General features: G+C 36.0%; 1 protein-coding gene across 2 annotated transcripts in view; it reads right to left on the bottom strand.

The window, feature by feature from the left end:
* Positions 1-17,519, bottom strand: part of clstn3 (calsyntenin 3) — a 68,388-nt gene that overhangs the window by 30,411 nt on the left and 20,458 nt on the right. For both annotated transcript variants that reach the window (XM_073925007.1, NM_001423876.1), the window contains 6 exon segments: positions 14,946-15,156; positions 14,646-14,854; positions 7,734-7,883; positions 6,189-6,374; positions 2,913-3,200; positions 142-254 (listed from right to left, as the gene is read on the bottom strand). In XM_073925007.1, the coding sequence (XP_073781108.1) occupies positions 142-254; positions 2,913-3,200; positions 6,189-6,374; positions 7,734-7,883; positions 14,646-14,854; positions 14,946-15,156 (1,157 nt within the window).

The following is a 17,519-nucleotide window of genomic DNA, read 5'->3' on the forward strand; positions in this document are numbered from 1 at the left end:
GAGTCACAGGACAAAACTCAGCTCAGCTCGAAAACATCCACATGTACTTACATGATGCAAAACAAGACGATCAGATCCTGACAGGCAGATTGTGTGCGACAGAAGTCAAGCAGCCAAAATGTGCTGTCATGGTTCGTTTACCTGCTCCAGTTTCCAGAGGAATTTGACGGGTCTGGCGGCGGACACATCCGGCCAGTAGAAGAGAGACAGACGACAGCCATGAACAGATAGAGAGTAGTGAGAGTACGAGTCATCTGGAAATGAGATCACGACACTGTTTAGTTCAGTTTCACATACTGTAACTGTTTGAGTACTTAACACTGTGACTTAACACTAGTGAACAGGTACTGGTTTCATGCTCAGAAATGCTTTGTTAGGTATCAAATTGTACAGTAAATAGGTCAAGATGTCCCATTTTTGTGTCTGCATCAAATTGAATTCACAAACTGGTTTTATATAAAAAGAAAGCATTTAGATTGCAAGTAAAGGGTGTAGTTTATTGTTTCAAAGTTTTCTGTAAAAATAAAATGTCAAAATATTGTTGAAATGATCCATCTTTCTTCATTGTAGGAAATATTTAATATAAACATAAACCTACATACCTGTCCTGACCTGTAATTATTAAAATGCACTAAAAAGAAATGGTCGTAATAAATTAATATTTTCATTAAAAAAAACGTCTTGCTGACAAATTGGTTTAACCTAGTGGTTTAACTAATAATAGCAAAATTTGAAAATTAAAAATATATATATTTCTTCACTTTGGGTCTGCACTGTGATGCTTTAGAGTTTTTGGTCACACTTTATTTTGATGGTCTGTTTGTTGAACTTAAGTTTCATCTACATGCAACTAATTCTCATTAGATTATAAGGAGACCGTTAGGTTGGGGCTAGTGTAAGTTGATTTACTTAAAACTGTACTTTTAGTCAGTTTAAAATTCTTATAGTCAGATAAATGTCTGTTAAATGTTTTTATCAACAGGCTACTAATACTCAAATGGGCCATCAAAATAAACTGTTACCGAGTTTTTAAATGTTATAAAATTTTTCCTTTTCTAAATATGTCTGACAAGACTTTTTGGTATATAAAGTATCATTGCACTGTAAAATTATAATAGTGAAATCATGTTAATAATGTATTATCATAAAAATATTTTACTGAGAAATAAATTAAACAGAATAAATTCTAATGTATGGTGGGAAATAATCAAATATTTTAAATCTCTAACATTTTTCCTGACATTACAATATTTAAAAAATACAAATGTGGTATTTCAAATGTAAAGTTTGAATGAATTTCAAATTTCAAATTCATAAACAAATCATTAAAAAATATTTCCAAAAACATTTGTATGATTTGTTTATGAATTTGAAATTCAAAATTATTTATTAATACTAAATTTTGTATTTCTTTTTCTAACAGTGAAAATTGCTTATCATTGTATTTCTCCAAAAAAAATTTAAAAAAAATCAGCAAATTAGCATCGTTTCTGAAGAACCATGTGAAACTGTAAACTAAAGTAAACGACTGCTTAAGATGCTTTGACCTAACATGAATAAATTAAACTTTAAAATACATTAAAACTGAAAAAATTTATTTAAAATGGTAATAATATTTCATAATATTACTGTGTTTACTTTCTATGCAAATATATGTCAAAATTGAGAAGTAAAAATATTATCTTCAATATTAGCCCCAAATTAGATTTAAATAATACAATACTAGCTAACATTATAAAATATTGAGGATAAAATAAAAGGTTTAGCCTATTAAAATTAATTGTCTATACAGAAATTAAATAAATTTTAAAATCTTCTTCGCTTTTTATTCGCTATATTTAAATATTGATTAAATTTACTACAGTTATTTAGTGGAGAGTTGTGAATTTCTCATTTTGATCCACTGTTTTGTTTGATAACAGAGGTGTCCCTTTAAGAATCCACAGATCTATAATCAAAGCCCTCGGTTACTTTCATAGCTATAAGCTCTTTATGCTCATTTAAGACAAACTTACTTGTTTAAAATAAAATATGCCAGGGCGAACATGTTTACATATTATTAAGTGTTATTATTAAGTCTGTTTAAAAACCCATGGAAATCCCAAAGAGTCCACTTTCGCTCCTCTTTAAAATCGCATGTACAGAAGCTGATCAGTGTCCTCCTGAACTGAACGGAGTGCATCTGTCAGTCAGCACGGTTGTATGACTGGACTGATTTAGTGGTTGCATAGGAAGGGCGACAGTCGATGCATTGCTTTAATGGAAATGAAAAGAATGCTGCCATTTTAATATTAATGGCAACCTGATTTCAAGCCAAAATAGAGCAAAAGCTATTCTCTTGAATAGCTCTTGCAATTATATCACATTTGAGATCAGCTCTTTGTTGCTACTTTCACATTTCATAGAAAGATCAAAAATACGTAAGAATTACCAGCCTGATCTCACGAGGAAACTTAAGTATTTTATGTTTTGTCAGTTTACTGGCTAATTCGTAAATAAATAACTATAATAAATATTGTAAATTGTACAATTTTAAAAAGGAGGCGTGGCACTCAACCCCACCCCTAACCCCAACCGTCATTGGGTAATGAGCAAATCGTACTAAATTGTACAAATTAGATCGTACGAATTCATACAAATTAGCCACTAAATCAAAAAGTTAAGAATTGCAGTGAGATTGTGTTGAAAACACGGGAAAATACTAAAATTGCATGATAATGAGATAGAATGGTAAAATACAGGATAATCCTGGAAAAACAGCGTTGACAAGTTTGTATACGATTTTAAAAACCTACAGACCTGACATTTTTGAACAGAAGTGCAGCGTTTTAAATAAGGTCAATAACATACTTTATTGGCATTGGCACTAAATACTGAAATCTTCATATGTTGCGACACTAGTGCTCACTGACCATTCTTTACAGTGCTGCAGACAATAGTCTCCTCCTCTTTGCGGGTTCCTCTCGCCTGATTGGCTGGTGGCTGAGTGCTAGCTCCTCCTCGTCTCATCCATAGCTGCAGGGTGAAGTGATCGCCGGACACTGCTGAAGCCACTGAATCGGGCACTACAGCAACATGAGTGGAGCCGTTAAAAGAAAACACCAGCGAAGAATCGGAGGAGGGCAGAGTCGGCAGCGCAGCTGTCCAGTTGGTCGCAGGAGATGGTGGTGGCAGGAGGTCCACTTCACCTCTCACTGCACCTGCAAACATTAAAAGGGTCATGTTATAAATACTTTTGGTAAGTAGCAAAAAAGCCATAACTCAGTTTCAACTCAGGGTTTGGATTCTCCAACAAGGGCTCAATGGATAGGAATTGTATAGGAAATAGACTGACTTTTAACTTAATACTTAATTCAAGAAAATGCAAAAAGTATTGACAAAAATGGACTGAGTATGTCATTGAAAACTGTTTGTAAAAAAATGTGCTTCAGTATATTGTGACAACCGCTTTGAATTTTGTTTTTTTATTAGTTTTTTTCTTCCTTTTCTGTTCTTTTTCTTTTTCTAAATAAAATAAAAAAAATGTAAAAAATAAATAAATAAAGGGGTCATGCTATGAATTTTTACAATTATTTTAAAATGTTCCATGAGGTTCACTTATAATGTTTTTCTTAATATAAAACAAATACAAAAGCAGCAAAACCGAATTTTCAATCCTCATCTTGATTTTCTTGGTGAAAAGGTCTGTTTTTAGGGGTCGGGTTCTTTAAAGCTAGACAGCAAATGGACGCTTTAGATTGGCTCACATCATTCATTTGATTACTCATCGATGAAATCATTCCTTTCTTTCATTTTCTTTTTGGCTTAGTGTCTTTATTAATCTGGGGTCACCACAGCGGAATGAACCGCCAACTTATCCAGCGCATGTTTTACGCAGCGGATGCCCTTCCAGCTCCAACCCATCTCTGGGAAACACCCATACACACTCATTCACACTCATGCACTATGGACAATTTAGCTTACCCAATTCACCTGTAATTCAACCCTAACCCAGTCTTTGAACTGTGGGGGAACGGGGGGGGGAAATGCAAAGAGAACATACAAACTCACCACAAAAACGGCAACTGATCCTGCCGAAGCTCGAACCAGTGACCTTGTTGTTGTGAGGCGACAGCACTACCTACTGCGCCACCACATCGCCGGCTCACATCATAGTCAATTTTATTTATTTATATAGAACTATTAAGTACAACCAGAGGTTGACCAACGTGCTGCACAATACACATCACAACAAAGAAAAATACAACATTATAGCTAAAATTGACAATTTTCATTGATAAAATGCCAAATCAAAGAGGTAAGTTTTCAACCTAGATTTAAATACAGACAGAGATAAAACAGATCTAATACAGAGGGGCAGAGCATTTCACAACCTAGGACCAGCTACTGGGAAGGCACAATTATCTCTGCATTTCAGCCTTGACTTAGGGCACACTCACACTATGCTATCCGAACCGTGCCCAGGCCCGTTTTCCGGATCGTTTGAGAAGTGTGAGTGCTCTGAATCGGGCTCAGGCACGGTTCAGTTGGCCGGCCCTGGCCCGGTTGGAAGAGGTGTGCCAGAAAGCGGTTCACTTGGGCTTTTGCCGTGGTATGCTTGTGTGTGAATGCAAAACGTGCCAGAGCCCGAAACGGAGGACAAACGTGACTTTTAAGGGACTGTTTGATATGTGTTTATTAATCGTTCTTACTGTTCAATGAACACAAACTGTCGTAGATTATTAAAGACGCAAACCCCTCACTGCACGACAGTTGCACCTTTAGCAAACCTCCTAGTACCTGCAGCACGAGGACTTTTTTTTTGTAATTCAGTTTTTTTTTTATTTCCAAAAATGAAAATATAACATTTTTACAATCAGACAGAAAAATGCTTTTAATAGATATTACCCCATATATGTCCCCCATCCCCATCCCCATTATACGAACATCAGGAAACACAGAATAACTGTGGTTTAGACCAAGCTATCATATAAATTACACATAGATTTGATATTCATAGTATCAGATGAGGGTTTAGTGTCCAAGATTTCTTTGATGTCGCATATATAGATTTTCTATACCGTAAGAATGTTCAGTTTAGCATGGTTGATCTGTGCTGATGACAGTTCCCGATACTGTATATCCAATAGTGAATGTAACCAGTGCTTAACTGAGAGATCATGAGGAGGTTTCCCCCTCTGTACCAACATTTTCTTTGTAGCAGTTGAAGTAGCTAAACAAAATTTACGGAGCACGAGGACTTTATGATTGTTTATGAGCGTCAAACATGGCTGATCTGTTCAATGAAATATTTGACTGTATGTCACTGCATATCAAATGACTAAAACCATAGCAATGTCCACTGTGCTGGGCAAGAGAGCTTCTGAACAGCGCATCATCAATGTTGTAAGCGTGCCCAGGCGCAAACGCAATGTGAGTGCGGGCCGTCGGGGGAGACAAGAGGGAGAGCAAGCGTGCTTCGGCCCGGTTCAGGGCAACTTTACATAGTGTGAGCAAGCCCTTATGGATACATACCAATCTCTGGTTAGATGACCAAAGAGACTAACCAGGCTGATGCTCAATCAACATGTCTGACAGATAAGAAGGTGGCAGGCCATTTACAGATTTAAAACACAAAAGAGGACCACTGCAAAACCATTGCATAGGAAACTTCCACCACACTACTGTAAAGAATAGAGAGTAATAAAAAATGATCTAAAATTAATAAAAATGTGGAGGGTTTCATTAAATAAATGTTAATAAATGTTGGTTTATAATAAGGAGGATGTTTTAAGAATTGAAGCCTGCAGAATGTTTTAATAGAACAAAGAGCTCGTGTTTGTCAAAAGATCAAGGCAACTTTGATTCCACATGTCAGGACATCTTTAAAAGCCGACAAAACTGATGATTTGATTACAGGTCAAGCAAGATCAGCCTGATTTACTGAGCCAAGCCTAATTTGAGCAGATCTGGATCCTGCCGTTAATCTGGGGCAAGCGGAATGATTTAGGACATTTTCCCATCTGCTCTAATGGAGATGAACAGTTGGGCGGCCGAAAGCACAGCAGATAAACTCAAAGTCCTCAATTTTCAGTCCGCTAATCATCTCTAATCCTAATGAATGAAGATCTGCCATCATCAAAGACAATTTATGGAAAAAATAAGAATTTTGGCCAATCAGACATGAAAAGAGCTGCTAGTATGCGTACCACAGAGTCTGCGCACAGAGCGGTCGGAGTAGCTGTCTCTGTCACAGCCCTTCCCGATGTGACTGGTCTGAAGCTCAACGGTGGCCTGGATGTTCCAGACTGTTTCCTCACAGGTCTCCAGGTGCAGGTTTGGAAACAGAGGGATGCTACCGGAGCCAGGAGTGTACTCGATGCGCTTTGTCCATCCTGTGATTCAAAAACACGCATGATAATAACATAACATGCAACAACATTCACATATTTAGGTTCAGTACGATTTCTTTTATTAACACTTTTATTCAGAATGTATTGAATTGATCAAAAGTGACTATACAAATGTAATTTCGGACTTAAAGCCTATGCGATGGCATCATTGTGATGTTTTATGTAAACATAACCTTTTTAGTTTTGATTGTTTTATCAAATTTAATTATCTTACATGTTTTTAAATGTTTAATTAATCATGTTCCAATGTTTTTTTCAGATTTAATCAGTAGGCATCAAACCTCTTACAGAGTCACACCAGCAACTGTTAATGGTGACTGTCTAGTGCCAAAGTGTAAGACCTCATTAGGTCAATGTGTTTTCTCAGTTAAGGGAGCCAAATTGTGGAATGATTTACCTGTTAGCCTAAAATTAGAAAGTTAATAAATAAATAAATAAATAAATAAATAAAGGTTTTTACTTCAAATAAATGTTGATACATAAACTTTTTATTCAACAAATAATCCTTTAAAAATGTAATATAAATATTTTTGACAAAAATATTACAATAATTTAGCTGTTTTAATCATAATAATTGTTATTATCTCCAAAATAAGAATTACAACAAACCAGCTAATACTGGAGTGATTACTGAGGGATCATGTAACCTTGAAGACTGGTGTAACATATAATAAAATGCATTAACTAAAAAAGAAAACAGATATTTAAAATTGTATTTATTTACATATTTATTTATTTTTGAATACTCATAAATAATATTGAAATATTATTATACATTTTCTAACATGTTATCAATTAATTAAAATTATTATTATTTTTCTTTTTAATCCTTTATTCAAATTAAAATGGACATCATTAAAAATATAAATCTTAAAGTATAAAATGTTACACACACAACCAATGAAGTCTAAAAACCTGCTTGCCAAAATGTAACATTGTTGCTATATTTATATAATTAGCAATATTGTACGTTATTCAAATACAGTATTTTACTGTGCTCTTGGTAATATTTCAAATAATTATATTATTGTTTTACTGTATTTGTAATCAAATAAATAAAAACATAAGAGTCTGATAAAGAACAAAACTAAGTTTTAAAACTAAAATGTTTCAGTATTCTTCGATTAATTAAAGTAATAAAGTACTTAAAGTATTCTTAAATTAATTGTTTGCATCTTAATACAAATGTAATAATAATAGTTTAATGAAAATTATTTTAAATACATGATTTTAATTAGCATAATAATTAATATTCTTATTTTAATGATAACCTTGTATTTTATGATTATTACAGTAAAAGTAATTATTACAGTAACGTATTGATACAGTAAAAGTAATTACCGATCCAGCCTGGTTTGCAGGAAGGTTTGACAGTGACTATGACCTGAGCATCAGCCTGAGCTCGATTCTTCCCACAGTCAAATGCTGTGACCCAGAAACTGTGCACACGCTGCCGTTTGGAGTCCAGTGGCTCCGTGTTCTTTATGTTCCCTGAATGTGTAAGAGATACACAGAGGTTTATTTGATATAAAAAATAAGCACAGACCACATTAAAACTCATAAAAGTCAAAAGCCTTTGGTGAAGAACAGACTCGGATCAGAGATATAATAGGACAGATTGAACACTATCAGGGACACCGAGCATATGATGAAGAAATGAAGAAAGCAAAAGCAGCTCGAAATGAGAAATGAGAGCAAAAACAAACAAAGCAATAAAGTAGTCGACAAGGACGTGTGAAAGGCAGGACTGGACTAGAGGACAGAGAGAGAGAGAGAGAAAGAGAGAGAGAGAGAGAGAGAAAGAGAGAGAGAGAGAGAGAGAGAGAAAGAGAGAGAGAGAGAGAGAGAGAGAGAGAGAGAGAGAGAGAAAGAGAGAGAGAGAGAGAGAGAGAGAGAGAGAGAGAGAGAGAGAGAGAGAGAGAGAGAGAGTAAAAGAACCATATTGAAGTGGCACAATAAATAAAAGGATATTCACCCAGCAGTGTCTGGTTCAGCCTGACCCAAATCACAACAGCAAACCACACAAACACACACACACACGCACACGCACAAACTACAGCAGAAAAATCTGCAGAGTCATGGTTTAGAAGGACCTCGCTCCTCATTACATCTTTCTCTCTTGTTTCAGTTTCTTTCCACCGGTCAGCTCCTTCTTCGTCAGCATTTGTCATGTTACAAAATGCCGGCTATTGATCGCCTCTCCCTACACCTGTCAATGAGCGTCCTGATCTGGAGTGAATGATTAGGATGGGTGACTATCCATCAGGCCCACCTGAGCTGTTCAGAGCTTGATATTAACACAACAACTCACTCTTGATATGGAGAATTGTTTATAACCCTAACACTAAATAAATAAATAAATAAATAAATAAATAAATAAATAATAATAATAATAATAATAATAAAGTAATAATAAAGATTATTATTCAAAAGGAGGACTGTAATGGTTTTTAATAATATTACCAAGAAGAAGAGAGTGTTGTACAATTTTAAAGCGTAAAATATCAACAGTGTCTTAGGGTGCTCTCACACTTGGTTCATCTACCTAGACCAGTGGTGCTCAACCCTGTTCCTGGAGATCGACATTCCTGCAAAGTTCAGCCCCAATCCTGATCAAACACACCTGAACCAATTAATTAGGACTTGAACAGCACTTGATAATTACAGGCAGGTGTATTTGATATGGGTTGCAACTGAAATCTGCAGGGAGGTCGATCTCCAGGAACAGGGTTGGTCACACCTGACCTAGACCGTACCCAAGTCCCCCCCTTGCCACCTTCTAGGTTGGTTTGTGTTCACACTGTCTTTTTTTGTACACTTGCGTCATGGAGCTGCTGTTGTGTGTACGGCTGTTGCTAGGTGACGGTCACGAAAGCAAAGCACCAAAATGGAAAGACGTCCTCACATTGCGGTCATTCTACTTTTGCTGAATCTTTTGATTTTGGACAAACAGAAATAGACTCGTGTCTTTCTGCAGCAAAAATATTATAAACGTTTAGAACAGTGTTTCTCAACTGGTGGGTCGCGGGAACATTTTCAGTGGGTCACAGATTGTGTGGTCAAAAGAACAACAAATGTTTAATTTTTAACTTATTTTGCTTATACAAGACTTTTATTTTGAAATGCGTGAGCGACAACTGTACCGATTGACATGTGAAGTTTCATTTAATTATAGCAACAAATATGTCGAAGCGCAAGTACGACCCCGAATATGTAAAGTATGGATTTACATATATTGATGAAAAAAAGACTTAAAACCTCAGGGTGTAGTGATGTGCTCTCCCAAGAGCACTTTTACAAACCAAACATTTGTTGTTTTTACTTTGTAATATTTCTATAATTTGAGACATTTTATAAAATGACAATAACAAAATATTGTTTATTTGTTAATCTTGGTGATTTTCTTATGATTTATCTGTCCCTTGTGAATGTTAAAAAATAAATACTAATTAATTGTAATTCCTAAAATGTTATTATAGTTCCTAAAAATTTGGGTCGTGGCTTAATGACCATGTAAAAATGTGGGTCCTATGGCCAAACCAGTTGAGAACCACTGTTCTAGAACATCGCACAGTGTCTGTAGAAGCTGTGTTTGGAAGCTGTTTTCCCTGGCTCAGTCCCGCTTGTCACCAAGGTACAATTCGTGATACACACACACACACACACACACACACACACACACACACACACAGACAAATGAATGCTATGAAAATGATAGTTTGTTGTACAGTTGGCAGTTCAGTTCCGTTATTTGGTACGATTGCATTCATACCAAAAGTGAACCAGAGTTTGCACGAACTGTACCCCAGACCTTCTCTTTCAGACAGAAGACACGTTCACACTAGGTTAACGTACCGTGGTCAAACAAACCTGGGTGCTGACCAAAAGGGCTAGTGTGAAAGCCCCATTTAAAATATGCAATTCTCAAAGTAATGCTACTGTCCTTATAATAATATATACAAATATTAAATGAATCGTTCACAACTGAAATGACATTTCTGTCATTGTCTTCTCTTAGGCTTGGTCCAAACCAATACAAGTTTCTTGTTGTCTGTTCTTTAAAACAATGTAACCTAACAAATGATGAAATTTTTTGTCTGGTAATTGAAGTGATTTGGTTTCCTCAAAATTTTTCCTGGCAACACTGTTCAAAATATCAGAGTAAATAAGTTTTCCATTAACCTATGGTTTGTTAAGGCACACAATGTCATATCTGTCATGATCTTTTGTCTTATTTGATTGTGACATCAGGTTACTAAAACTTAATGTCTGCTATCATCTAATATTGATGTCATCTGACATTGATAATTGTTTGGTTTTAGGCTGTGTCTTTAACTAACTAAAATCAAACATTATTTTAACGTCATGAAATGACACCTATACAATGTCAAAGTAAAATGTCAACGTCACTTTAATGTCTTAATCTGATATCCATACAATGCCAAAAGCTAACATCACTAACTGTTGATCATTGGTTGATTTTATGTTGTGTCGGGAACTAACTAAAATTTATTGTGACGTTGATGTCTGACTTCAAACTGACATGGGTTCTGACGTCAACCAGATGTTTATATACAAATAAAATTCTGACGTTGGAGATCAACATTAATTTTACTTTTGTGTGATGTTAGGTGGCTGCTGGGAATATTTGGCTGAGATGCAACTATTTTAAAATCTGGAATCTGAAGTTTCAAAATAAAATGTAAATGATAAGAAAATTGCCTTAAAAGTTATCAAGATTAAGTTTTTAGCAATGCATATTACCAATCAGATATTTACAGTATAAATTTTACAAAATCTATTTATGGAACATGGTCTTTATAGGGCTGCACAATACATCTTTTCAACATCGATATCGCAATGTGATCATTCGCAATAGGCATATCGCAAGATATATGCAATGTTGTAGTTTGTGTTTTCGATGCCTGTGATTGTAGAATTATTTTAAACATTCAAGTATAGGACATTGTATCATTTGTGAACTTAACTATGATTCATTTTATCAAATAAATATTATCATTCAGTTACTGTACTTGAATACACTTTAATTCAAATTAAATTTGATCTTTTTCTTGGTGTTATTTAACGATTGTTTTGCATTAAAAAAAACTAAAAACACATGCAAATACAGAAATGCACTGCAAATAGTAAATAATTGGTGGACCCCAAAAAGTTAATAGATAATTTATTAGATTTTATGGAGATGCAAATAGTAAACATTAATTCATCAATCTCTGACTGAACATGTGCATGAAAATACTCCCAACACATGCAAAAACAGAAATGCACTGCAAATAACAATGGAAAAGTGTCAGGGGACCGCAATAATGTTATAAGTTGTTTATTCGATTTTATGGAGATGCACTGTAGAATCATCCAAATCGATATAACATTATAAATTTAAGTAGAGAGTCGAGAAAGTAGAGATATTAAGTCATATGGTGAAATTGTATCTATATGCCATTATATATCGCAAAATAAAGTAAAAAATGTTAATGGTAAATTTTTCCACCATGCTGCACTAATTTCAATGATTTAGGAATTAAAGATCTATAATTTTCTATTACAGTGTGTTTTTTGCTTTTGCTAAATATTTACTCATACAACATAAAATAATATTTGCAATAAATGGTCACTTTGTTTTGATAGTCCGTTTGATAATATTTAATTTACATTGCATTCACATGTCATCTAATTCTCATAAGATTATAAGTAGACAGTTAGGTTGGGGTTAGCGTTGGGGTTAGAGTTAGTGTAAGTTGACATGTACTTGCAAAGTTTCAAAGTTTAGCAGAGTATCAACATATATTAAACAGACAGTCTACTAATACTCAAATGGACCATCATAATAAAGTAATACCCAGCGAACCTGCACTGTAAAAAAAAATTAACGTTATTTTACAGGTAATTTAAAAGGTATTTTTTTTACAGAATTTTAGTGAAGATAGTAAACATATGAAGATTAACATGAGGTTATTAAAGTGAAATAATAGGCTATTGTTTGTAGGCTGCATAAAATGCATGCACTGTAAACTATTAAATGTTTATTTTACTACTCTAACAATGTTGGTATGTGAATTGTGATGATCACCAGTGATCTAGCGGCTGCAGATCGCTGGAAAACTGCACACGTTACTTTAACGAATTACAACTCCCAGCATGCACCTCACACACACTGGTTCCTTATTCTAAATGGTTACACACACAGTCAGAAGATCGGTATGGACTGATAATAAGAACTATAAACTCAGCCACATAATTTCTGAGTCTTAAACTGTTTAGTGAGCGTTACAATGCATTTTTCCTTGCCTTGCCACGTTTGACCCCTTTACTTTGTTATTTTGTTTGCCGCCTTTACGCTTGGGATTATTTGTATGCACCTGTTTGTTCCTGTTTCAACCTATAATTACAAGATGAATCTTTTAACAAACTGCTATTTGATCCTCAACTTTGTTGTGCAGGCGTCCTCACATGACACTAACCTTGCTTTTGTTGTTGAATGATGAGCAAATGTGTTATTTGTAAAACATAAATAAAAAATTAGATAGATGACAGTTTTGTATTTTCATTCATTCATTTTCTTGTCGGCTTAGTCCCTTTATTAATCCAGGGTCGCCACAGCGGAATGAACCGCCAACTTACCCAGCACGTTTTTACGCAGCGGATGCCCTTCCAGCCGCAACCCACCTCTGGGAAACATCCACACACACATTCATTCATTCACACACACTCATATACTATGGACAATTTAGCCTACCCAATTCACCTGTACCGCATGTCTTTGGACTGTGGGGGAAACCGGAGCACCCAGACAAAACCCACGCGAACGCAGGGAGAACATGCAAACTCCACACAGAAATGCCAACTGAGCCAAGGCTCGAACCAGCGATTCAGCGTCCTTCTTGCTGTGAGGCGACAGCACTACCTACTGCGTCGCCAGTTTTGTATTTTCTCAAGAAAATAGTGAGTTTAACCTATATATCCTAAAATATTTGTTAAACTACATCATAGTTTATAGTTACATTTACAGTGTTTTATGAAAACAGCAATTATTTGTACCTAAGCTTTTTTTCAATCATTCTTAAATAGTTTTTTATTTCTGTTTAAAAGGTATGTTAAAAGAGGAACATTTTATGGAATATTTAGAGATTTCATGCTCAATTGCATGAATTAATCTTTATAATTACAATAATAACCTGCATAATTACAATAATTGTCCTTATAATCAGATTAATTAATCCATATAATTACAGTAATAACCTGTATAATTGTTTACTGTTTTTTTTTATACAGATTATCTAATTTTTTTTTTATGGTAATGGTAATTTTACGGTAATTTTCTGGTGCCCCTGCTGTCAGAAAATTAACATTTTTTTTACGTTTTTTTTTTATATATATATTGTGTTTAATAACATTAAACAGTTTTTACTTTTTTTATAGAAACATATAATTATCTTAATTAAAATAAAGTTAAAAACAATCTTATAATATGGTGCTAAATTATTTTTGTAATAATTTAGTCACTCTGCAGAACACAAGAGAATATGATTGAGAAAAAAAAACAAATCAGAACGCTTATTTCCACAGTCTGAAAGACAAATATTTCTCTAATTATTTTCTTATTATGTTCAACAAAAGACAGAAAGTCACACAGGTCTGGGATGGCACAAAGGTAAAAGACACACTTTTCATCCATTTTAATTAGTTTTACTAAAATATGTTGGTAACTTCCACAGAGTGGAGCAAACAGCCTTCACCTTCAGACTTCAGTGAAATAATGTTCTTCACGCATTTTAATAATTTAATTTTTCAATTCAGTTCTTCTTTATTGTGCAGCTAGAGTGAATGCCTCAACCTCACAGCTTTAATCAAATCCTGTATGGAAGCTTCTGGCGAAACCTTTCATTCATCTTAAAAATTAATCTTCAGCCTGGAGATTAAATTGACATTAGTTTAAACGCATCAAACTTTTACACACTTCATTAAAGCATAGATCAATACTGAGTCCAAAAAAGTGAATTTATATTTTAAAAAATAATAAATATTCAAAATGTAATATTTATGAATTGCATGATATTATTACTTCACACCAATTTCATCCCACAAATGTGCATACATTTATATTAAACATTACATTCTAAAATCTGTATTTTTGTGTGCCCAGTCATTTGGAATTGACTTATTTCCATCAGAAAAACATCATATGAAATAAGCACTGTGTATATTATGAATGCTATTAGTTGTAATTCTCACCGTCATTGTCAATGGTGAACGGGACGTTGGGTGTGATGATGTCATAGAAGCAGATCTGGCTGTATTGAGGAGAGCAGTCGGCATCTACAGCTTCCACTCGCACGATACGATCAAACAGACGACCCTCTGGCACTGACGCTTCATACCGGCGCTCCACAAACACAGGAGAAAACTCATTCACGTCATTGACACGAACATGCACGGTGGCCCTAGAGGAAAAAAAAAGATTAAGATTGGAATTCAGAAGTCAAAATGTGAAGTCGTAATTGGTGCTGCATGGCCAAATATGCAGAGACTTACTTGTGGGATTTCTTGCTGTTGGTGCCGTCAGGACCTTCACCGCAGTCATACGCCTGGATGGTAAAGCTGTGCTCCTTCTGGCTTTCACAGTCCAGAGGCTCTTTGGATCGAACCAGACCTTCCCCAGTGGAGCGATCCAGCACCACTGCCTCAAACTGCGCCGAACCAGAACCACCTGGTCCATTGTGAACCCTAAACCCACAGATCTCCCCTGAAAGCGAAAAAAGATCGTCTGTCTACATTTGAATGACTACATTTGCCTTTGTTGATATCAAGTCTTGTTGTGCACGTGTTAGCATGGTTAGCAGGCACAACGTGAATGTGCTTGACTGCAGTCCAGATGTATCTCCTATTGAAATATGAGCAACCGATCATCTAAAGCAGGGGTCACCAATCTTGGTCCTGGAGGACCGGTGTCCCTGCAGGGTTTAGCTCCAACTTGCCTCAACACACCTGCCTGGGTGTTTCAAGTATACCTAGCAAGAGCTTGATTAGCTTGTTCAGGGGTGTTTGATTAGGGTTGGAGCTAAAATCTGCAAGACACAAGCCCTTCAGGACCGAGTTTGGTGACCCCTGATCTAAAGGATGTCATGATTGAGCCAAAATTGCTATGACATTAGATTAAATTTGAACTTATTTTTGGTTTTTGCCATGTCTGCCAGCTCAGACATGTTAACAAAAGAAAACATGTAGCTTGTTTTATCAAATGTCTAAGTGTGTTTATGAGATATAATTGGCCCGTTTGAATATAATGCGGGTTTTACATAACCAGCTAATTCTTTACACGAGCCCACCTCCAAGCAAGCTATGGACTCAGCCCTCCTTGTGTAACAGAGGCCAGCTAGTGTGTGCTGTGCAGGTAAACCTCACTCCCTGACCTCTAAAGGTGCTCTAGCGAAAGACGCTAGAGGCCATGGTCTTTAGCCTCCTTGTTAGAGGAACCGACTCCCTTGCGGAAGATCGCCGGTTCGATCCCAGCTCAGAGCGTGTTGGGCGGTGTAGGACCGGCGGGGTTACATTGGTGCCGTGACCCGGATGGGAGTGAAGTTTAGGGGGGTGAGTGTAACAGAGGCCAGCTAGTGTGTGCTGTGCAGGTAAACCTCACTCCTCTGACCTCTAAAGGTGCTCTAGCGACGGACGCTAGAGGCCATGGTCTTTAGCCTCCTTGTTAGTGCAACCGACTCCCATGCGGAAGGATGCCAGTTCGATCCCAGCTCAGGGCGGGTTGGGTGGTGTAGGACCGGCGGGGTTACACTTGCACCCTTTTCTATGAACATATGGCAACAAATGTGCTTTTCTCTGCATTTGAACAATGTAGTGATCCTGCAGCCTTTTATGTGGTTAGATATAACTTAGGTGCCCTTTCACAGAATCACAGCTTTACTTTTAACATCGAAAATTGATTAGTTTTATATATGAAGGGAATATCTCAGAAAAAGCGTTTTGACCTTGGGGAATACAAAGCTGGACTTGTATCAAAATTGCATTTAAAGGATGCAACTGTTCTTACAATTTGTTCAAAAGATGTAGGTACATTTTTTATGTTTAATTTGCGTTTCATTTGGTTACAGTTAGCAAAGGCCAGATTAAGTCCACTTTAGAATCAGATCGTCATGCTTCATAGAGTTTTGTTTGTGAGTGTGGTGGTGTTTGTTTACAAACTAGAACCTGCAGCTGAGAACGTGTTGAATACAATTGACACTGGTGGTGTCACGATCGGGTCTTGAACCTGGGTCTCCACTGAGCCACAGAGGCAGTTGTGTTGGACCCAAACAAAAACACTCCAAGAGGGAATCCAGAAAACAAGGATTCATCAAAAAAAAAGGAAAAAAAAAAGGTCAACTTAAATCCTTCTTAAAAAATGAGGTAGCAATACAGACAACTTAAGTTCTTCTCAGAATGAGGTATACAAAACATTCTAACAGTATAATAAACATATAAAGCAAACTCTTCGAGGGGAGAAAACAAAATGGACTGTAAGGCAGCCAGCAACAAGGAAAATAAAACAGTCTCACTAGACGTAGCTCAGGAGATCAAGAGAACGCAAAGTAAGTTCACCAGGGATGACTTAAAATCCGAGTGAGGAATGCAGATAAAGTGACAACTTAAATACACAGACTAGAACAAGTCACAGGTGATTAAAATTAAGTAAACAATACAAACGAGGAAGAACAAAGGCAGAGGGGAAACACAGGGACCTTGAGGGGAATGGAGACAAAGTGCAGGATGGTGACAGGTGGGCTGCAATGTCAAACAATGATAAATTAAATATAGGCTATGATTATACGTAAAAGGAAGTATGCTTAATTCTCATTCATTCATTTTCTTTTCGGCTTAGTCCTTTTAATAATCTGGGGTCGCCACAGCGGAAAGAACTGCCAACTTATCCAGCATATGTTTTTTTAAGCAGCGGATGCCCTTCCAGCTGCAACCTATCACTGGGAAACCTCAATTGTCAAATGATTAAATAATGAGTCATGCATTATTATGAGTCATTTACATGCAGGATCTTAAGTCAATCATGCTTCATAAGCCAATAATGCATGTGGTCGTGTAAACAAGTGGTCTTCCTCA

This window comes from Danio rerio, chromosome 16, assembly GCF_049306965.1.
Source record: "Danio rerio strain Tuebingen ecotype United States chromosome 16, GRCz12tu, whole genome shotgun sequence".
Classification (NCBI taxonomy): Eukaryota; Metazoa; Chordata; class Actinopteri; order Cypriniformes; family Danionidae; genus Danio; species Danio rerio.